The sequence below is a fragment of the Peromyscus eremicus genome, chromosome 4, assembly GCF_949786415.1.
Source record: "Peromyscus eremicus chromosome 4, PerEre_H2_v1, whole genome shotgun sequence".
Taxonomy (NCBI): domain Eukaryota; kingdom Metazoa; phylum Chordata; class Mammalia; order Rodentia; family Cricetidae; genus Peromyscus; species Peromyscus eremicus.
Genome location: NC_081419.1, coordinates 66814501 through 66838142, shown reverse-complemented (window position 1 = coordinate 66838142; position 23642 = coordinate 66814501). Strand labels below are relative to the sequence as shown.

The following is a 23642-nucleotide window of genomic DNA, read 5'->3' as shown; positions in this document are numbered from 1 at the left end:
TTGCAGACATACAAGCAAGCAAAATACCAATAAAATATATTTTTTTAAAGTATAGACTAGGTAATCTAAACACAGAAGCTAATTTCTTTTTTAAAAATGTTTTATTTTTTATGTGTATGGGTTTTGTGCTTGTATGTGTATCTGAACACCATGTGTGTCCTGGTGCTGTGGAAGCCATAAGAGGGTTTGGGTCCCTGGAACTGGAGTTGTACAGACAGCTGTCATGTGGGTCCTGGAAATCAAACCTGAATCCTCTGGATGAGCAGCCAGTGAGCAGAGAAGAAATCATGTAGCCACTGAGCCATCGCTCCAGCCCCAGAAGCTAGTTTTCTCGCTGTTTTAGAGGCTGCAATTCCCAGAAGAGGGTGCTAGGAAATTCAGTTTTGGGTGAGGTTCCTTTTCCTGGCTGGCAGAAAACCATGTCCTTACTGTGTCCTCAATGAGAGGCTCTTTCTGCATCACGGGGAGAGGGGAGAAAACTCTCCTATTTCGCCAATGTCTCTCTTCTTCTCCGGACAGGAGTCCTGTTTGATGAGCATCCCAACCTTAGGACTGAGATGAACTCATTTTATTTTGTTTTTGAGACAGGGTCTCATGTAGCCCAGGCTGGCCTTAAATTTGCCATGGAGCAGAGGGTGACCTTGAACTTCTGATCCTCCTACCTTCATCTCCCAAGGGCTAGTACCTTTGGTTTGTGTGGTGTTGGGGAGTAAAGCTAGACCCTCAAGTGGGCTAGGCAAGCGCCCTACCCACTAAGCTATCTTCTCAGGCTTTCACTAGCCTGTTCAAGGCCTCATCTTCAAATATACTCACAGTAGGGGCTTTTTTTTCCATCCAAAATTCACATGTTGAAATAGAATGCCTTGTGTTGTGGTATTTGTAAAGAGGCCTTTGGGAGGTGGTCATCAGTCCCTTCTAATAAAGGTGACAGAGCCAGGCATGATGGCACACACCCTTAATTCCAGCAGTCAGGAGCCAGAGGCAGGAGTTTCGTGAATTTGAACCTCCACACTGATTTCCAGACCAGCCAGAACTACATAGTGAGACTCTTGTCTTACTGAATAGACAGATCCTGTTTAAAAGCATTTGCTAGGCAGTGCCTTTAATCCAAGCTCTTGGGAGGCAGAGGCAGGCAGATCTCTGTGAGTTCCAGGACAGCCTGGTCTATAGAGTGAGTTCCAGGACAGCCAGGGCTATGCAGAGAAACCCTGTCTCGAAAAAACCAAAAACAATTAACAACAGAAAAATTGGTGGGGTAGGGGCCAGTGAGATGGCTCAGCATGTAAAGACATTTGCCTCCAAGCCTGAGGACCTGGGTTCCACCCCCAGGGACTCACACAGTAGGACAGAACTGGCTCCCTGAAATTGTTCTCTGACCTCACATTCACACTGGCACATGTGCACACACATGTGCACACACATGCAATAGATGTAATTTTTAAAAACTGGTGGGGCAGAAGTTTACAATGCAATCCATGCAAGTTTCTAGCACTTTCCACATTGCTTGCCTATTCTGCTTATTATCTAGTAGTCCCCTCTCAACTCCTCACACTGGGGGTAGGCATCCCAGCAGCAAGGTAACTGAGTTGCTAAGAAGGTGGGCGGCTGGAGGGTCTCACACGGAATATGGAGTGGGGCTTGTGTCTGGGGAAGCCCACGTGAGGAGGAAAGGCCAGCACCACCGGCACCAGGTACAAACATTTTATTTTTCTATAAAGAACGAAATACAAAGAGGCAGGGGAGGGGAGCTAGGCCCAGAGGAGCAGCAGGCAAGCCCCCGGCCCTGAGTCGGCAAAGGAGGCCCTGGCAGCTACCCTAGAATTTCACCAGAGCCTTCAGCTTGATGGTGGAGAAGGAGCCAAGGGAAGCGATGTCAACGCCGAAGACGGCCACTGAAGTCACACGAATCCTGGCTTCATGGAGGCGCGGCGGCAGTTGGGACAACTCCGAGTGCCATTGTTCTGCAGGCATCTGCGGAGGCAGAGGGCTCTGTCCACTCACCCATGCCAGGCTTTCTCCAGGCTCTGGCTTCTGTCTTCCTCCCTTCCAGTCCAGGGGTCGCTGTCCAGTGGCAGAGGAGGCTCTCCAGGCCCGCTGCTCACCTCCTGCCTGCCCTGCATCAGAAGCTTCCACCCTGGGGCAAGCCTGGTCCTGGAAGGGGACGCTCTGAATTCCCCCTGGGATGGTGGTAAGAATAACCCCTTCATGCGGTTGGAGGCAAGTCGGTAAGTAGGTGGGAAGTTCTTAGAACACACCAAGCCTGGGGAAGGCACCCAGGAGCTTGCCTCTAATATTGTTAGTGTGATCTGGGGGTCGTGCCCACCCAGCCTCACCTGAGATGAAAGATGTGGGAGCAGGGCAGGGCCTGCAGCCGGCTGTTCTTCTCCCCGATGGACTCGCCACACAGGCCACAGTAGAGCTCCGTCTCCTCCACGCACTCATGGAACCTCACTACGTGCGCGCGCAGCTCACGCTGCAGCCCTTTGCTGCGGTAGATGCCCTCACTCAGGCAGTGCAGCTTGAGCTGGCTCAGCTGAGATGCGGGGGGGATGGATGCCGTGAGAGGCTAGGCAGAAGGCAGGGCTGGGAAGGTGCTGTCCCTGTCACACTCCTGCCTTGCTGGGGGACCTGGGAGAAAGACCCTGCCCACCCCCAAGCCTTGGATTCCCTTTGGACAGAGAGTGGGTGGGGTAAGAGACCAGAACATGGGACCCCATGTTTTTGTTTTGAGATAGGGTCTCACATACATAGCCTAGGCTGGCCTCAAACTCACTATATAGTCGTGGCTAGCCTAGAACTCCCGATCCTTCTGCCTCCACCTCCCAAGTCCTGGAACAGGTGTGCCCCACCATACCATGTTTCTGAAGGATTTTGTTGACCAAACCTGTTGCTGTTAGATATTAGATATTGCCTCTACGGTATCTAATTTGCTTCCTTATTTTTACTGAGTATTCATTTCTGATCAATGTGATAGCTGAGTGAACATGAGTGGCTGCGGTCCAGCCCAAAGCACATACACTTCAACATCTTAGTTGGGCTGTGCACCAGAGCCTACAGAGATGCACGTTTTCTAGAAGACTCTGGGAAACACTAAGCCAAAAAGCATTAAGGTCTGGATACAATTAAGACATCTGAAGAAGCTACATATTACTATGGACTTTAGCATTAGGTCACAGCAGCTGGTAGCTGGGGGCCCTTGGGCCTCATCTATAGTATGAGATCACTTAGAGCGAAGGCTGTGAGGATACCCAGCTCTTGATGCCAAGTACCCAGCTATGGAGAAGTGGAGGACGTTGTGAGGGCTGGTATTTTGGCTTTATTTTTAAGATTTTAAAATGTGTACAAGCATTTTTGCTTGTGTGTATGTTTGTGTACCATGTGCATGCCTAGTGCCCATGGAAAAGAAGACATCTAATCCCCGGATCTGAAGTTAGTTACAGGTGGTTGTGAACTGCCGTGCGTGCTGAGAACTGAACTCAGGTCCTCTAGAAGAGCAGGTAGTGCTCTTAACTGCTCAGGCATCTCCAGCCCCTGTTAGGGGTTTTTAATGAAGAATAAAGAGGCTACCAGGGACTCACTGCTTCTCCAAGCTATGAAATGCCTGCCTAGCCCCAGAAATACTCTCTGGGAGGAAGCTGGAGATCCAGGGGGTTGGGATGGCTGCAAGTACCTTCCAGAGGATCAGAGGAGCTCGGAGCTCTAGCAGGGTCTTATGTATCCCAAGCTGGCTTCCAACTCACTATGTAGCCAAGAATCACCTTGAACTCTGATTATCCTGTTTCCTCCACCGCCACACCTAATTTTCCTCCTTTGGTTCTTGATCCCATACCCAGGAGACATAACCATGTCTGACCTTATTTCCAACCTCTTCAGCCAGGTCCTGGGCTTTCTCAATGGCATCCAAAGCCTGAAAGGTGAGCAGAGGCCAGAGATGTAGGCAGTCTGACTGCCTTGGCTCATAGCAAAGAAAAGGAAAGTGGGGGGGAGGGGATGGGTGGAACCATTGCTCTGTGAGAAGGCAGGAGAAATTGTATGAGCAAATTACATCCCGCCTTAGTTTATGCAGACACAATGGGCAGAACATGACTGCCTCATCGGATGCTGTGAGACAGCGGAAGGAAATTTAAGAATCTCAGCTCCAAATGCCAGCTTTGGCCCTTTAGAAGCTGTGGGCCCCTGAACAAGGCATGGGCCTTCTTTGAGGGTAGAGAATTACTGGGAATGTCTGGGCCTCATGGGAACAGAGTGAGGCAGATGTTAAAAAAGGGGGACAAGCCCAGCACCATACTCCCAGTGTTGGCTGAGTAGCCCCAAACTGGGAGCCCCTGAGAGAGCTTTCGCTCCAGGAAAGGGCCTGACCTCACCTTGTCCAACACCTTCCTGGCCATCCAGCACTTGGCCACACCCAGCAGCACATGCACCTGCCCCAGGCGGTTTCCAATCTCTGTCATGATGCTCATAGCAGAGTCGTACCTCGGGAAGGCTGTCTGCAAAGTCGGGCAGGGTTGGAATTGAGGTGATCCAGGCCCACGGTCCCCCCTCATCCTGGTGATCTCACCTCGAGGTCCCCCCGGCTCCGGTGGATATCGGCAAAGCAGAGCAGACACAGTGCCTGCAGTGGTCGGTCACCATGCTGCAGAGCAATCTTCATGGATTCCTGCAAGGGAGGCTGGTCACTCAGGCAAGCTGATCCTACTGCGGGGTGTCCTATACCCAGCAGTCCCTCAGAAGGGACAGCTAGGGTCACCACCTCCTCAGAACCGAATACATTCTTGAAGTTGGTGAGGCCTCTTGTACTGAACCACTAAGATCATAGTATTGTCTGACCGATGGAAACTGAGACCCAGAGAGAAGTACCTTTACTGGGATCAGAGGAAGAAGCAATGGGTTTTGAGCCTGAGTGGGGGAACTTCAAGACTCCTATCTTTCTCTCATTTTTTTTTTTTTAAAGACAGAGTCTCATGTAGCCAAGGATGGCCTTGAACTTCTGATCCTTCACCTTCCAAGGGTTGGGATTATAGGCATACACCACCAAGCTGGATGGGTTTTATGTAGGACTACAGATTGAATCCAGGGCTATGTTGTTGTTGTTTTGGTTTTGGTGTTTCAAGACGAGGTTTCTCTGTATATTCCTGGCTGTCCTGGAACTCACTCTGTAGCCCAGGCTGGCCTTGAACTCACAGAGATCCACCCGCCTCTGCCTCCTGAGTGCTGGGATTAAAGGCGTGTGCCACCACCACCTGGCTGAACCCAGGGCTTTGTGCATGTCAGGCAAGCATTCTACCAACTGAGCCACATCCTCAGCCCTTACATTTTACTTTTCAAAGTGTCCTACAGAGGCTCTTGTCCTGAGGATGGACTGGAAGGGAATAAAGTCTGGGGCACAGTTTGTGATAGAAATACTCTCTTCAGCGACTCAAGGGCAAGCTTTGTGTGTGTGTGTGTGTGTGTGTGTGTGTGTGTGTGTGTGTGTGTGTTTGTGTATTCTGTGGACTGTTCTAGAAAATTGGGGGCCCAGTGTCCTGGGCCTGAGGTCCTCCCCCACCCCCACCCCCACCGATTGCTTCCCAGCTCCCCCACCTCACAACACTCCATGGCGCTGCCCAGGTGGCCTAGCAGACGGTAGGCCACAGCCATGTGGTACTGGCTCATGGCCCGATACTTGAGGCTCCAGCCTTTGCCATAGTCGTTGACAAGCTCTGCAGCCTTGCAGGGGAAGAACAAGGCTTTCTCATAGTCCTGCAGGGACACAGAACAGGAGGGGAACACACTGAGTGGTAGGAATTGCCCTAAACCCAGGGCTCCAGACTTGGGTTCTCTGACAGCCAGGGAACCCCATTTATTTTTAAATGTTGCGCGAGTTATAATCTTCCCGAACCATGCCTCCTGAGTGCTAGGATCACAGATATGCACCACGGTGGTCATAGTCAGCTCATTCTTTTTAAGTTTTTTTTTTTAATATTTATTTATTTGTTATGTATACAGTGTTCATTCTGCCTTTATGTATGCCTGCATGCCAGAAGAGGGTACCAGATCTTATTATAGATGGTTGTGAGCCACCATGTGGTTGCTGGGAATTGAACTCAGGACCTCTAGAAGAGCAGTCAGTGCTCTTATCCTCTTGAGCCATCTCTCCAGCCGTGCCCCCCCCCCATTCATTCATTTTGGCCTCCAGTGGTAAACATGATCCAGGAAGGAGGGGAAGCCAGTGCACAGGTATGGTCTCTTAGGATGGCTGTGTGTGCCAAGTGCCTAAAACAGTTCTTAGACTTGGCTGATACGTAATAAATATTTGTTCATTGAATGAAAAGGCAAAACACAGCTGGCTTCTCCTCTCATCCTGTCCTAGACGGGCTTCTGAGGGGTTTACCAGGAGCAGCTGCTCCTGAGGGCTGAGACAGTTCTATCGCATCAGCACCAGAGAACATCAGAACAGGCTTGGCATGCCCATGAAATCCTTCTCGAATGCTTCCCCCTCAAACTCACAAAAGCCCCTCATAAAGAGCCAATGCCACTCATCAGGAAAGCAGGAGCTCAGAGGACCGCCCTGTCTGTCCACTCTTAGCCACATCCTCTGCCCTACATCTTGGTTCTCTTCCTGTTCCTCCACCCATGCCATGGGAACCAATCCCCGGGCCAAAGCCCCTACGTCTGCATCTTTGAAGTCTCTCTACCTAATCATCTACTACATACAAACAAGTCCTGACATTTCTCACCTCATTTAAAACTTAACAGCAAGGCTGAATGTGACATTGCTCACTTGGAAACCCAGCACCCAGAAAGTAGAGGCAGGAGAATCAGGAGTTCAAGGCCAGCTTTGGCTATATGTAGAATGTGAGGTCAGTCTGGATACATAAGACCTTGTCTTTAACCAACTAACCAAACAAACAAATGGACCAAAATTTTCTACTTTGAGAAAGAAGGACTGAGTTTACAGTCAGTGGAGAAGAACCCCTAAGCACTAGGTGTTACTTTGGGTGGAGCTAGCCCTGCCGTGTGAACTCCAGCTGCTCTGGCATCTGAGAAGATTGAGCAGCACAGACAGAGGCAGCTGTGCATACCTGGGGACCCACAGCTAGACTTCAACCACCAATGCCCACTGAAAAGAACCCGAGGGAATGGTAGGCTTCACACCTAGCCCAGAGGATGTTCAAAACGAGCCCGTGGCTCTTTATTGTGTTAAATAAACAGGGCAGTAAATAAAACACTTGTCAAAAGGATATGGGGTCAAGGTTGGAGGGACTTCCACTGGGCAAGGTTAAAATAATACAAGCCAGGCAGTGGTGGTGTACACCTTTAATCCCAGCACTCAGGAGGCAGAGGTAGGATCTCTGAGTTCAAGGCCAGCCTGGTCTACAGAATGAGTTCCAGGACAGCCAGGGCTACACAGAGAAAGCCTGTCTCAAAACAAAACAACAAAACAAAATACAAACAGGGCTGGGAGATGGCCCAGTAGCAAGCCAGCATGTCTTGTAACACATACACCACCCCACACACAAAATTTTAAAAAGAGAATTCAAACTACAAAAAATAATAATGGAGGGCTGTGGATATAGCTCTGTGGGAGATTTGTCTACCATATTGGAAGGTCCTGGATTCCTTCCCCAGCGCTGGGAGAAGAAAAAAAAAAGGGACCCTGTGATTTCACAGCGATGCACCAAAAGGAGAAGGCAGAGGTAAGCATGCCCTGAATACAGCCCTGATGTCCTTACTCCAGCAGCTAACTGAAGAGAAAGCCTTTGGTTTCCATTGGCTCTGCACTTCAGAGTACCACCTAGCCCTCGCTGATGAAGGAAAGGCCTTCGAGATAAAAGAAACCGCCACTAATCAATCGAGAGGGACTAAGAGGGTGCAGATGTCAGCATTTCATCAGCATTCACACCAAACTGTGGACTGGTAAACTTTACCATCACATTTATCTCAGTTGCCCATCAGGCACAATCAAATACAGAGGATACACATCCCACTCTCTCAAACCCTAGGTATAGGCATGGTAGAAGTGGTCCAAAGCTCCTCAGAGATCCTTACAGCCCTAATATCTCCCCTTTTAGACAATATTGACCCTACCTCACTGTCACAGCATCTCTTGTTTCAGACTTCAACCTCTGCATATCAGCTATTGAATAATGCTTTGCCTGACTGCTTTGGAGAATGGTGGTAGTGTGTCCCTCCTGGGTCAAACTGACGGCCACCATTTGTGGCCTCGCCCATTGTCTTATTAGACTCTCTCACCTTGCCTCTCTTTAATTGTTCTAAGCCGAATATCACTACCACCCCTTATCTCTCCCATACCTCTCTTCGGTATCGCAGACTATGGTGATATTTTATTTGTACTGAAATGTGATTTTATTTGTATGTTAATAAGTAAAGTTGCCTGGGGGTCAGAGCTAATAGCAAGCCTTAGCAGAAGCTGGGCGGTGGTGGTGCACCCCTTTAATCCCAGCTCTTGGGAGGCAAAGCTAGGTGGATCTCTGTGTGTTCAAGGATACAGCCAGCATGGAGACACACGCCTTTAATCTCAATACCAACCATAGAAGACCTGGAGGTCTGTACAGACAGGTAGTGACGAGGAGGTCATGTGGTTGGGTTTACAACCAATGAGAAGGCAGAACAGAAAGTCTATATAAAGACAAACACACAGGAAGTAGGTCTCTTGGCTGAAGAGGACAGCAGCAGCAGTGAAGAGTAAGGTTTTTAGCTCTTAGCTCTGACCTCTTGGGCTTTCATCTCTGCATTGGCTCTGTGTTTCTTATTTAATAAGATGATTACTTCTACAACAGACTGCTTTAGCTCTTCAGGAACATACTTTGTGGGCACACTGGATTCTGCAGACTACAATAATTCCTTAACCCTTAGTACTACCACCCAGCTCCTATGCCCAAACATTTACAATGACTCAATTCTCTACAACACTCAAGTTTATTGCTGCCTACCTGCTCAGGGTGGTCTGGGATTTGTCCCCTGGTTTTCCTTTTTCCAAAACTGGGGGTGGTACCCAGTGAAGAACTCTTGGCTGATTCCCATCACAGGGTTTACAGCAGTCCTGGGTATAACTGCTGGTGTCCCCACTGGAGCAGCAAGACTGACTACTTCCCTAGCTATTTACCATCAGTTTTTCTTAGTTCATCCAGGACCCCCAAATGGGTGGCTTACCATCCTTACCTTCCAGGGCCAAATAGACTCTCTGGCCGCCGTAGTGCTACAAAAATTGGTGAGGATTAGATTTACTAACAGCAGAGAGAGGTGGTCTTTGTTTCTTCCTCAGGGAGGACTGTTGCTTTTGTGTCTACCAGTCAGGTAAACTTTACTATATCATTTATCACATAAAAGGCAAGATCTGACAACTCCAGATGGATCTCCTAGAATGTAAGATACAGCTTGATGCCTCTGGCCAGTGGCTCACTGACAGTCCAATACAAAATTGGATACTACGTTTCTGTAGTAGTTTGAATGTAACTGGCCCCCATAATCTCATAGGGAGTGGCACTATTAGGAGGTGTGGCTTTGTTGGAATGGGTATGGCTTTGTTGGAGGAAGTGTGTTACTGTAGGGGCGGGCTTTGAGGTTTCCTATGCTCAGGATACTGCCAAATGTCTCATTCCTGTGGCCTGCATATCAAGATGTAGCCAGCGCCATGTCTGCCTGCATGCCGCCATGCTCCCCACCACGATGATAATAGACTGACCCTCTGAAAATGTAAGTGAGCCACCCCAGTTAAATGTTTTCCTTAAGTTGCTGTGGTCATGGTATCTTCACAGCAATAGAAACTCTAAGACACCTTCTTAACCCCCTTTCTACCCTCCCCCCTTTTTTTGTTTTTTTTCGAGACAAGGTTTCTCTGTGTAGTTTTGGTACCTGTCCTGGATCTCACTCTGTAGACCAGGATGGCCTCAAACTCACAGAGATCTGCCTGGCTCTGCCTCCAGAGTGCTGGGATTAAACGTGTGCACCACCACCACCTAGCCTCTCCCCCTTTTCTTAATCCTATTTGTGACTTTGTGGTATTCCTTGGCTCTCAACTGCCAGGATACCTAAATTTCATACAGAACTATTTCAGGGTCAAATATGAGATGTTGGGCAGAAGAGATGGCTCAGTAGTTCAGAATACTTGCTGTTTTTGCAAAGGACCTGGGTTCAATTCCCAGCTCCCACAACCATCTTTAATTCCAGTTCCAGGGAATCTGACACCCTCCTCTGGCCTCCTGGGGCACCAGACACACATGTAGTGCACATACACATACTCTTACACAGGAAATAAACAAAGTCTAAAAAATAAAATATAAAAATAGTGACATGTCAACAATTTTTCCTCCCTCCCTCCGACAGATCTCATGTACCCCATGAGATCTTCAAACTCATTGTCAGTTACAAATGACCTTCAAGGGGCTGGAGAGACAGCGCACTGTTTAAGAGCACTGGCTACTTTTTCAGAGGATCTGGGTTCCATTCCCAGCACCCACATGGCAGTTTACAACTGTCTGTAACTCCAGTTCCAGGGGATCTGACACCTGCACACCAAAGCACATAAAATAAAGTTAAAAAAAAAAAAAGAATGATCTTCAACTTCTGATCCTTTTCTGCCTCCTCAGTGCTGGGATCACAGGCATGTGCTACTACACTCAGTTTATGCAGTACTGGGAACTGAACTTTGTGAACACTACAAAAGACTCTGCCAACAGCCCTACATCCTCAGTCTGATGTCAGTAACTTTCTAATACAATAGTAAAATGCATAAACCAAAAGTAGCAAAATAGGAATAATTGGTCCATCTAAGTGGTGGGTATATGGGAACTCACTGTGTTATTATATTTTCTTACATTATTTTCTCACTTTGGGGGACAAAGTATTTATCATGTGCCAGGAGTTAAAATTCCACCAAAGCTTGGGGCTAGAGACATGGCTCAGTGGTTAGGAGCCCTGGCTGCTCTTCCAGAGGACCTGATTTTGATTTGCAGCACTCCCATGACAGCTCACAACCATCTGTAGCTCCAGTTCCAGGGCATCCAATGCTGACCTCTGGTGTCCACTAGCAAGTCACAGGTGGCACTCAGACACACACGTAGGCAAAACATCCACACACACAAAATAAAAATTAATCTTAAAAAAATCCCCCACGGCCGGGTGTTACACTGGGCCATACGAGACCATGTCACCCCCTCCCCACTAAAATCCTGGTGATGGGAAGTGTTTGGTCCCCGACTCTGCCATCAAGTTCACACCCACCCTTCTGCATGGCTTCCCACCTCCTCATACACCTCTGGCCACTCCGTGGCCTCCCTTCCTCTTGGCAGGGCTTGGGCTGATGATCATTCCCGGGATTTCTGCATGGCTCACCCCTCTCTTCCTCCATCACTCACTGAGGCCTTCTGATCCCTGTCTTAACAATGGCACCACTACCCCACATCCTGGTGTTGCTACCTTTCTTCACATGATGCATAACCACCTTCCTGATTGTGTTCACTGCCATTCTCCTCCAGATAGAACAGGGCTGCCAGATAGAGATCCCACCATTGTCTCTGTTGCTACAGACACACAGTCCAGCGGTGCCTGGGATGGAGTGGATCCTCAGTAAACTGGTTTCTTTTTTTTTTTTTGGGGGGGGGAGTTTTCCAGACAGGGTTTCTCTGTAACTTTTGGAGCCTGTCCTGGAACTCACTCTGTAGACCAGGCTGACCTCGAACTCACAGAGATCCACCTGCCTCTGCCTCCCTGGGATTACAGGCGTGTGCCATCACCACCCGGCTCGTTTTGGTTTTTTATTTTTTTCCTTTTGGTTTTTTAAAGACAGGGTTTCTCTGCACAGCCCTGGCTGTCCTGGATATCACAGAGAACTGCCTACCTCTGCCTCCCAAGTGCTGGGATTAGAGGTGTGTGCCACCACTGCCTGGCTCAGTAAGTATTTATTTGATATTGTGTGTGTGTGTGTGTGTGTGTGTGTGTGTGTGTGTGTGTGTGTGTATCTGAATGTATGTATGTGCAGCAGGTGCATGCAGCAGCCTGCAGAGGTCAGGAGAGCCATGGGACTGTAGTTAAAAGCAGTTGTGAGCCACCATATCAGTGCTGGGAACCAAACCAAAAAACGATCCTCTTCAAGAGCAGCAAGCAGCAAAGCAGCAAGCAGGGCTTTTAACCACGGATCCATCTCTCCAACCCCCTTCCATAAACATTAGACAAATAAATCTTTACACCTCATCTGTGAGTCTTGTTCTTCCTCATTTATAAACAGACCTCTTAGGGTTCAGAGAAGGTAGGTGACTTGCTGAAGACCGTACAGAAAACACAGCCTATGCCTTGTTCTTACAAGGGGCTTCCCTGTCTCCTAGGTCACCTGAGAGATGGAGGTGAATGGCTCTACCTTCCCTGGAGTCCTGTCTCATTCACCACACCACTATCTAGAAGGAGGGCTGAGGGCAGTGCCCAGCAAGATGAGTGGTCCTAGGAGACTCTCGGGGCTTGTGCTGAACCTGGAGGAGGCAGGTGCAGCCTCTATAAAGCATTGCCAGTGGGTTTTTGGACTTGTCCATGCAGGGAAATGCTCCTGTGCCATGGACCACTCATCCACCCAAGGGAATGTGAAGCTGACAAGGTCACAGGCAGGTTCAACAGCCACCTTAAAACCTATGCCATCTGAGGGACCATTTGCAGGATCTGCAAGTCTGATAGTTCTATTCTCTAATTGGCTAAGGCTGATGGCATTGTCTCAAAAGAACTTTTGGCCAGAGGAAATCAGGGAATAGCTATCATAAACAGTGAGAACCCTCCCCCCAGAACTCTCAGGGAGCCCCAAACCCCCATTGTCCTCCCCCCTAGGGCCCAGGCCCACCTTGACCTGGGCGTAGAAGCTGCCCAGGCTGCAGCAGACACGGCACTCCAGCATGGTGTCATCATTGTTGTGGGCATAGCGCAGGGCCTTCTCAAAGCTCTCTAGGGCCTTCTGGAAGAGGCTGAGGCCCAGGAAAGCATTGCCCATGCTCAGGCTGACCTGGCCCCCAAGCTGGGCACCAGCCCTGGTACCAGGCAGGCCAAGGCAAGTCTTGCAGTAGGAGATGGTTTTGTGGAACTCACACAGTTTCTCATTGCTGCGTGCCAGGTTCAGGTAGCTTTCCAGCAGGAAGTCAGCATCCTCCAGCTCCCGTGCAGTGTCAATCTGGACCACAGCAAACTGACCCCGGGGTAGTAGGCAGACAACATTCAGCCAAGGCTCAACCTGTACCCCCTGGGGTGCCATATCCAGCCCCACCTCCCAGCCAGAGCAGCCGACCCCAAAGCTCAGACTCAGAGCTTCCACTATCTCAGATCCATCCTCCCGGGCTCCAGCCACAGCCTATAAGCTTGAACTGCAGCTCAGACCTGTAGACAACACCCTTTCACCCCCAGCCTCAGATCTGGAGTCTACCACTGACCAGCCAGACCCTCAAATGGAGCCTGTATCTCCAGGCAGCAAGCAACAGACCAAAACCTAGGCTTGGAGGTCTGGTCTTGAGATCCCTGGACTCTAGCCCTGATGCCTGAGAACCTCAGGCTCGGAGGCTCAGACACTGAAGCTGAAGGCCACAGGCCTGAATCTGAAGATACCCATCCATCCAAGTCTCAGGGTCTTCCACGCAGATTGAAAACCTCAGACCCAGCCACTAGCCTGTTAAGATAGAGGATTCTCAGGAAGCTACAAAGGAGCCTGGGAGTTGGGAGCCACCCAGCCCTGTTCCAAGCCCTTTCACAGCACCCGGGCCCTCCCATGGCACCCTGTGAAGGTACATCTACCTTCAGCATCTCTTTGTAGCGGCCCATCTCTGAGTGAGCTGTGACCAGGCAGCCTAGCACCCGGAAGCGGCCCACGAGGTCGGAGCCTTTCTCCAGCACCTTCATCCACACCTGCAGTGCCTTCTCTGTCTGGTTGGACTGGTACAGCTGCAGTCCTTTTTCGATCTGTTGCTTTGTCTGGTCCTGCCCCATCCTCCCACAGCCCGGCCACTCGGAAAGACTGTGGTTGGCTACGTGCCGCTAGACCCTCATGGTGTTGGCTCCACGGCACCGGCTGCCCACTGAACGCTGGGAGGGGAAAGCAACACCAGGAGCGGAGCAGGGCCTGGATGGACAACGGGCGCCACCCTGGGAACAAGGCTGGTTCAGCCCCTGTCTGCAGCTGTCCCTGCCAGTTGGGACCACGTGGCTTCTGAGGAATGTCAGCAGCAAGGTCACGAGGGTTTCTGCCGCACCCACCCAAAGCTGAGAGGTGGCTCCTCCAGGGACGCAGGCATTCTGCCGCCTGGGAACCTGTCTGGGTGCCCCCTTGGACACTTCTGACACCAGCCTTGATGACCCCAGAGGTTAGACTTTCCTGAAGCCTTGCCAAAGGCTGTCTGTCGGCCAGGATGTGGGCAAGCCTCAGGACAGGGGTTCTGACAGCAGGAAAGAAACAGACAAGACGCTGGGCACACAGGCATCAGGGAGGAGGGGTGAGTGCCCAGCCTGCTTATTCCCTTTTCCTCTCACCTCTGCTTTTCCTTTTTTCAGTTTTTGTTTTTAAGACAGGGTTTCTCTGTGTAGCCCTGGCTGTCCTGCATCTCGCTCTGTAGTCCAGGCTCGTCTCAAACTCACACAGATCCATCTGCCTCTGCCTCCCGAGTGCTGGGATTAAAGGTATTAAAGGTGCTTTTCTTCCTTTCTTGTTTTTTGAGACAGGGTTTTTCTGTGTAGCCCTGGCTTTCCTGGAACTCACTTTGTAGTCCAGGCTGGCCTTGAACTCAAGAGCTCCACCTGCCTCTGCCACCAGGGTGCTAATACTAAAGGTGTGGGACACTACACTCAGCTAATGGACACCTCTTGTTTTTCAACAGGGTTTCTCTGTGTAGCCCTGGCCGTTCTGGAACTCAGACATCCACCTGCCTCAGCCTCACAAGTGCTGGATTTTAAAGGCCACCACCACCTTGCTGTGGGATGGTCTGTATGTCAAATGTGTTGCTGATTGGTCAATAAATAAATCACTGATTGGCCAGTGGCCAGGCAGGAAGTATAGGCGGGACAAGGAGGAGAATAAAGCTGGGAAGTGGAAGGCTGAATCAGAGAGACACTGCCAGCCGCCACTCCACCTGGCTTCACCTCCGCTTTTCTTCGCAGTCCCCCCAACCCCATCACTTAGACACTTACCCGGGCACATGACCACACTGATCCTGACACCTCACCTTAGCTGGTGCCTGCTTCCTTCCTAATTCCCTAAGCAACTCACTCATGCAGCTCTCTGGGCCTGATTCCACAAGGCGAGGATAAACTCTCACAGCAGTGCAGTGGCTCACACACAGCAGAGCACGGCACACTGGCTACCGGCCTGGCTCTGTTGCTACATTTCTGTATTAGCTGTGTAAGCACAGAAAATTTGGGCAAACTACCGGCCTGAGGAAGAAAGGTTAACCGCACTCAGTTCACAGGATTGTCACAGAACTCGAGGACTAGTCAGCTGACCAGGACTCAGAACAGTCTCTGGTGTGAAGGAAACACTATGTGTTAGAGAGAAAGGATGACATTACCCCAATGACAAAATGACAACCGAGGGCCACCGCTTGGTCCATAAAAAGTGTCCCAATTCCAGGGACTGATGAGATGGCTCAGCCAGTAATAGCATTTGCTGCTAAACGAACAACCTGAGCTCCATCCCTGGGATCCACGCGATAGGATGGAAGTGACTCCCACAAACTGTTCTCTGACCTCTACATGTGCAGGTGCATTACACACGCACACACACTGAATAAGAAAAAATTTAAGTGCCCCAGTTCTAATCCCAGCCCTGGTCTGACAGCACAATAGTGAATTTAATGCCAGACACCAGGTGGGGGGGGGTGTCTTATAGAGAAAGTAGTTATGTTAAATTCTACACTCCACTAGAGCTGTGCAGTCCAGAGTAACTGCAGGGGGGCTGACAGGGCTCACTGGCTCGACTCATCCACGCTCCTCCAAGTCACTTCTGGCCTCAGTGCAAATTTCATTCTGCTAGAGCGGGTAATTCAGTGGAGTTTTAGCATAGTCTCAAAGTTGTGCATCGACTGCCACTACTTCAGAAAGTGTGTACCCACCAGCAGTTCCCTTCAGTCCTCCCTGGTTATGGCTGAACTGTCTTCTAGATTCATGGGGTGAAGTCCTAACCCCCAGTTCCTCACAAGGTAGCTCTATGTGGAAATACTGTCTCTAAAAAGCTAATTAAGGTACAGTGAGGTAAAGTGTGACTTTTTCTGGAGAAATATGAAGTGTCTTTTACTAGGTAGACTTGGGTGGAACTGCCCTTAAAAGTCTACTTAGCCGAGCAGTGGTGGCACACGCCTTTAATCTCGGCACTCAGGAAGGCAGAGACGGGTGGATCTGTGTGAGTTTGAGGCCTGGATGACAGATTGAGTTCCAGGACAGCCAGAGCTACACAGAGAAACCCTGTCTTGAAACACATCTCCCCCCCCCAAAAAAAAGTATATTTAGCTGGGTGTTGTGGGATAAATGTTTGTATGGCCATTCCATTGTACCCATAAATCCACCTTGAATCAAAGGACGGAGTCAGTGATTGGATGACTGGGATTAGCCATAGAGTTCTTGGAGGACTGAGGAGGTCTGCTAGAGAAGACAGGAAAGGAGAAGAGAGAATTTCCGGGGAATTTCAGGTGCTGGTGATTCAGGAAAAATGTGAAGAGAAGGTCAGCCAACTGACTCTCTTATCCTTAGATTTAACAGGTCTTTATTTCAATTTCTGACTCTGAAGTTTTCATTATACTGCAACAATTTAGGTATTCATTACTTCTGGCGCCCAACATGGGGCATTATTAAACCACACCAAGGTGGTAAACTGTCCATGCTGCTATCTGGGATGAAGGGTTCACCGCTTGTTCAGAGAAGAATTGCCAGAACCATCGTGTTACAAGAAAGCATCCGCAAAGGTCAGTTTGGAAAAGTTTGGCAAGACAAATGGTGGGGAGAAATTGCTGTTAAAATATTCTCTTCTAGGGAAGAACATTCATGGTTCCAAAAGACAGACATTTATGAGACTGTGATTGCTCCAAACTACAGAGGCACAGAAATTAAAAAAAAAAAAAATTCTAAAGGGAACCATAACCACACCTAACAGCGACTTTGAAATCTTCAAAAGGATGACAGGATCCCACAATGATGATTCCACGTGGACTATGGTAAAACCATTAAACTGACTAACACCATGGAAAGATGGACTTTGGACTACAAACTGTTGAGGACAATTTCGAGATGGCTAGCTGAGATGATCCAGCCTGACAGACTACTTGAACAAGGACTTGAAACAAGCCCTGAACTTCCCTATTATGCAGAGACTGGACAAATGATACAGGACTTGACAATTAACCCAAAAATTTTCTTTTCAGGATCCCCTAAAGATTCTTCACCCCCAGAAAGCAGGAAGTAATTTTAAGAAAACGACACCCACAATCCCAAGAGGTGGGATGGGAGGTTTATTAGTCATTTAATGAGTTATGGATATTGTCATTGTTTATGATGGTTGGTTACAAGTTGTTAATTGTTAGTGGTCAGGAAAAAAGCTGAAAAAGGAGGTTAGGTTCAGAGTCTTTGTTTGAAAAAAAAAAGAAAGAGAAAAAAGATGAATAATAGGATAAACGGGTAGATGACTCAATCTACTCTAAAAAGAAAAAGGGGAAGATATAAAAATGACAAAAGGGGGGCTGGAGAGATGGGTCAGTGGTTGGGAGCAGTGGCTGCTCTTCTGGTAGACCCGGGTTCAATTCCCAGCACCCACATGGCAGCTCACAATTGTCCCATTTCCAAGGGAACAAAGACTACTCACCCATCTCTCTCTAGTTCACTAAAAAAAAAAAAAAAAAAAAAAGACAAAAGGTAGATTACTGAATCTATTATGAAAAGAAAAAAAATACTTTTAAAAAGGAACTACTTGTTTTAAATAGGATAAGTAATGAAAATTTTTTTTGTCTGAGTTTATCAAATGTTACTGGACTAGACATTGTTAACATATATAATGGAATTTTTTTGTCTAAATCTGTCAAATGTTAATGGACTAGACATCATTAATGTAATTCTTGACTGTATATATTGTATATACTTATTGGATAGTTTTTCTTGTATTAGTTATAAGCTTTTTTAAATTGTAGACAAAAAAGGGGGGAAATGTGGTATTGTGTTCCCCAAAATATTGTGTACCCTAATAAACATATCTGGGGTCAGAGAACAGAAAAGCCACTAGATACTTAGGCTAGAAAATGGTGGCACTCACGCCTTTAATCCTAGCATTCCAGAGGCAGAAATACCTCTGGATCTCTGTGAGTTCAAGGCCACACTGGAAACAGCCAGGCATGTGACACACGCCTTTAATCCTAGCATTCCAGAGGCAGAAATCCATGTGTTCAAGGATACAGCCAAGCATGGTGACTCACGCCTCTAATCCCAGGGAATGGTGGTAGAAAGCAGAAAGGTATATAAGGCGTGAGGACCAGAAACTAGAAGCATTTGGCTGGTTAAGCTTTTAGCTGGTTAAGGCTTTCAGGCTTTGGAGCAGCAGTTCAGCTGAGACTCATTCTGGATGAGGACTCAGAGGTTTCCAGTCTGAGGAAACAGGATCAGCTGAGGAACTGGTGAGGTGAGGTAGCTGTGGCTTGTTCTGCTTCTCTGATATTCCAGCATTTACCCCAATACCTGGCTCAGGTTTAATATTATTAATAAGACCTGTTAAGATTCCTGCTACACATGCCCTCCATGCCAGCACAATCGAACATCAGAACTGTAGCTGATTAACCCTGCATATCTCTGCCTACACTGTCAGCATCATCAGATGTGGTAAGATGCTTGGGAATTTTTAAGTGGGGACTCAGGTTAAAAAAGGGAGGTGGTTAAGAATAAAACATATCACAATGCAGGGAGTTAGGACCCTGTTTGGTGCTACTATGGATGGCTTGCAAACGGAAAAAAATAAATGAGTTGATAAACAGCTTAGCTGGGATTGACATAATGTCGATCATAATTCTCATCACTTGAGTAGTTCATATTTTATCCTTAAAAAAGTGGTTTGATAACTGTGCCAAATATGATAATTTGACTGATAAGATACAAGCCTTAGAAAGACCTACTAATCAAAATAAAAGAAGGAGCAGAACCTACCACACCATTAGAGGAGCAGCCCAATGTTACTAGAAAACCAACTTTAAGCTGGGCAGTGGTGGCACACACCTTTAATCCTAGCACTCAGGAGGCAGAGCCAGGCGGATCTCTGTGAGTTTGAGGCCAGCCTGGTCTACAGAGCCAGATTTAGGACAGGCACCAAAATTATGTGAAGAAATTGTCTTGAAAAACAAAAACAAAAACAAAAAAAAACAACCCCCCCCAAAAAAAACCCAAAACAAAAAACAACCCCCCCAAAAAAAAAGTAAAAAAGAAAAACACATAGAATTAAAAAAAAACACATTTTGGATATAGTAAAAAAGAAAGAAATGTTAGATTTGAAGAGATTTAAGCAGTTGTTTCATATTATACATTCACCCTTTGTAAAGAAGATGTTAAAATCATGGGCAACTAGAAACAGAATTATTACACAAGATTAATAGCAGTACTGGAAGCTGGCCCTCAGTTACAATGGAAAACATGGAGAGAGGAAGCCAGGGCTATACAACAGCAAAAAGGGGCTAGAGGTATGGAAATTTCTCAAGACCAGTTTCTCGATGAGGGCGACTACACTGGTTTGCAAAGACGATTTAGATGATGATTACACCTTGGTGCAATGTCATATAGCAGCTTTGAATGCTTGAGACATAGTTGAAGAATCAGGAACGAGGACTGGTTCATTTGCTAAAATTTTACAAGGCCCAAAGGAAGCTTTTTTTACACAGATTGACTTCAGCTGTAAATAGAATGATATCAGATCCAGAAGTTAGACAGATATTAATTAAACCTTTGGTTTTGAGAAAATGTCCCAGGAAAAAAACAAATTATCCTAATGGTACAATGCACTTCCAATAGGATAAAATCTCATACATGTTCCCAAATGTTTGTCTCTACTGTTCTCTACAGACATATAAGGCAAATGGTCTTTTTGTAGTCCCAATTCAATTAAAAATTAAGGCTGGCATTGGAATTAGAGCATGGCTCACTCTTTCTCTAAACCGAAGCATGCTCGTTAAAGGAAAAATCCAAAATCTCTCCTTCATGTCAAAAGAGCCATCTGGTGTGGGATAGAAAAAAACCCAAACTAGGGACTATTATTCTATTGTCACTGATCTGATAATATTTTGAGTCTAAAGCAGGTAACTAGGAAATAAGTTTGTATACCTCAATGTATTTAATAGGTTGTGCTCTTTTTTTTTTTTTTTTTTTTGAGCTATGGATCGAACCCAGGGCCTTGTGCTTGCTAGGCAAGCACTCTACCACTGAGCTAAATCCCCAACCCCAGATTGTGTTCCTTTAACCTATCCAGTATCTGCTACATATGACATTCACAATGTTTAAGTTTCCTGCAGTGAACCATGACCATTTCTTTTCTTTTTTCCTCCTGAAAGTACGGCCAGCATTTTCTTTCACCAGCTTGATACAGTACAAATTCTTATCCTAATAGTGAAATGTTTCACTAAAGCTTGCCCCAGTGATTAGGTAAAAACAAAACTACTTATAGGCCACAGTCATCCTAGGGTCCCCCCTGCTAGGTAGCCTCCCTGGATCTGTGGGTTGCAGCCACTACCATTTGTAACAGCGACCTTTGAAGTCTCCAAAAGGATGTTGGGGCACCACAATGATGAATCTACCTGGATTGTGGTAACACCAACTAAGCTGACAAACACCACTCATAGATCAGCTATGGACTGCAAACTGCTCAGGACAACTTCAAAGCAGTTAGCTAAGACAGTCCAGCCTTGTAGACTACTCCAGTCAGGACTTCAGCTAAGCCTCATACTTTCCCATGACACCGAGACTGGACAACAGCTGGCCCTCCTGGGACTTGATCTTTATCTCATTTTTTTTTTCAGGGTCCCCAAAAGATGCTGTCACTTCCAGACAGCAGGAAGTAATTTTAAGAACACGACGCCCACATTCCCAAGAGGTGAGGTGGGTGGTTTTTGGTCGTTCGATGGATGTTTGTCATCGTTTGGGGGGAGGGGTTGGTCAGAAGCTGTTATTGGTCATGGTTAGGGAGGAAACTAAACAACAGAGTATAGATTCAGGGATCAGGTTCTGAAAAGAAAAAGGGGTGGATATAGAAATTATAGTAAAAAAGGGTAATTATTGAATCTACTTTCAAACTAAAAAAAGTACTAGTGTCAAATATTTGCCATTGGTATGGATTTTTGTATACTGAGACAAATTTAGGGTGCTTTTTGTTATACTGTATATATGTTTCTACTCTTGTTTAAGGTATTTTTGTATATGGATATAAACTTAAGGTTATTTTTGTTATACTGTATTATGTTTCTATTTCTTGTTTAAGGTATTGTACCTATGCAGCTCATTTAAAATGTAAAGTTCTAGTCCTTGAAAGCTATTTTGAAAAATAAAGAAATACAGGTTAGTAGCTAGTCATCTATAACAATCAAACTTAGAGTCATGTTAGGTATGTTTTCAAGGTCAATCAGAGACATTTTAAATAGAGAGATGGTCTTCAAACACTTCAGAGACTTACAGAATATGGTATTTTAATAACATACGGATTTTCATGACAGCAAGACATGTCTGCTCCTGGCAGCACTAATTTATTCCAAAAGATGATAGGCATTGAAAAACCTCAATATAGTTTCACTTGTGGCGAGGTTAGGCACTGGACAAGGAGACTGTCCTTGCCTTGGACTGCTGCCAGTATGCTGTCCAAATTGGACAAGCAGGACACAAAAGGCATATGCCGAACTTTGCCAAGAGAAGGTAGGACAGTCCTTCAAAAATTCCTGCTTCACAGAAGATGAATGCTTCAATGCTGTAAAGGAACCCTGGGGTGACTGTCAAGACAGCCAGATGTCTCTGTTGTTTCTTAGTTTTAGAAGTTGCTTGATCTTCACTTCCTGTTTATTCAGGTAGTATTATATCCTTCTAGGGTCTCTGATGGGGTTGAAGATTAGATAGCTATAGTTGCAGTTTTCCTTAGTTATGATAGAAAGTAAATCAGGTACAAACTTTGGACTCACCAAGATAAGATAGAGTATTTTCTCTGAATTTGCAAATACAAATGGACTGGATATTGTGAATGTATTTCTTACTTGATAATTGTTCTTACTGTATATAGTTTTACTATGTTAGAGTTAAAACCTTTCCTTTTTATTTAGATAAAAAGGGGGAAATTTGAGGGAGTATTGTTCTTATAGCCATTCCACTGTGCCAGTAAAGCAACCTTGAATCAAAGGACGGAGTTAGCGACTGGCTGACTGGGATTAGTCAGGAGTTCTTGGAAGGCTGAGGAGGTCTGCTAGAGAGGACAGGAAGACAGAAGAGAGGATTTCTGGGGGATTTCAGGGGCTGGTGGTTCAGGAAAAATGACTCTCCACTGTCCTTGGATTTATAGGTCTTTATCTCAATTTCTGACTCAGGAGTTTTTATTATACTGGAACAATTTACACATTCATCACCGCTGGGTGTGGTGGTACACACCTTTAATGCCAGCACTTGGGAGACAGGGGAAGGTCTACATAAAAATAAGCCAGCTTGGTCCACATGCAAGTTCCAAGTCATCAAAGGCCACATAATGAAACCCTGTCTCAAAATGTGTATGTTCGTGTGTGTGTGTGTGTGTGTGTGTGTGTGTGTGTGTGTGTGTGTCCGGGAAGGTCACACACACCTTTAATCTCAGAGGCAGAGGCAGCGGGATCTCTAAATTGGAGGCAAGCCTGGTCCAGAGTGAGTTCCAGGACAGCCAAGGCTACACGGAGAAACTCCATCTCAAAAAGGAAATAAAAAAAGAGCTGAGTGTGGCCTTTCCTCAGCCTCCCTAATGCTAAAATGACCATCACACACTTCCAAGCCTAGCTTTTAAATCAGAAGTTTGCAGTTGGGGATGCAGTTCAATGGTAGAGTGCTTACCTAGGACATATAAGGCTCTGTGTTTGATCCCCAACAATGTAAAAACAGAACCAGAACTTTATGAGTTTGCAGACAGTTGCCATAGCTAATGTTTGTTGGACTATTTGCTGCAGTCAGGTGATGTGGGAAACACATGAAAATCATTATATATTCCATCTTTACATCATTCCTGGGCTGTATTCATTGTCTCTCCCCATTTACATACTAACAAGTCAGCTAAAAGCAACTGTGCTAAGCCAGGCGGTGGTGGCGCACACCTTTAATCCCAGTACTCGAGAGGCAGAGGCAGGTGGATCTCTGTGAGTTTGAGGCCAGCCTGGTTTACAGAGCAAGATCCAGGAAAGGCTCCAAAGCTACACAGAGAAACCCTGTCTCAAAAAAGAAAGAAAAGGAAAGAAAGACAGAAAGAAATGTGCTGTGGGGACACTCAGAATTAGACTGGACCACCCAGTTCCCAAGTCCTTTCTCTTCACTACCACCAGGAGGATTGTCTCAAAAGCAAATACAGTTGCAGTGACCGCAGGCTCCAATGAGGATAGACTTGGGAGGCCCTGTGGCACTCATGCCATCTCTCCCATCCCCCAGAGGACTACAGCTCTGCCTCCTTTGGCTGTTTCAAC

At 46.9% G+C, this 23642-nt stretch overlaps 1 protein-coding gene across 1 annotated transcript; it reads right to left on the bottom strand.

The window, feature by feature from the left end:
* Window positions 1–1687: 1687 nt before the first annotated feature.
* Rapsn (receptor associated protein of the synapse) lies at window positions 1688–14187 on the bottom strand. Its single transcript, XM_059260880.1, has 8 exons — window positions 13762–14187; window positions 12824–13162; window positions 5581–5739; window positions 4559–4657; window positions 4365–4487; window positions 3854–3907; window positions 2334–2533; window positions 1688–1971 (listed from the first exon to the last, which is right to left on the bottom strand). Exons 1-8 carry the CDS (start codon window positions 13951–13953, stop codon window positions 1899–1901), a joined length of 1239 nt encoding a protein of 412 aa, XP_059116863.1. The 5' UTR covers window positions 13954–14187; the 3' UTR covers window positions 1688–1898.
* Window positions 14188–23642: the final 9455 nt, after the last annotated feature.

Coding starts and splice junctions, on each gene's coding strand:
- Rapsn (XM_059260880.1), bottom strand. CDS start 13,953: ATGGGGCAGGACCAGACAAAGCAACAGATCGAAAAAGGACTGCAGCTG. Junction 4,658..5,580: donor GCGCCATGGAGTGTTGTGAG/GTGGGGGAGCTG, acceptor CCTCCCTTGCAG/GAATCCATGAAGATTGCTCT. Junction 4,488..4,558: donor GGAGCCGGGGGGACCTCGAG/GTGAGATCACCA, acceptor CCGACTTTGCAG/ACAGCCTTCCCGAGGTACGA.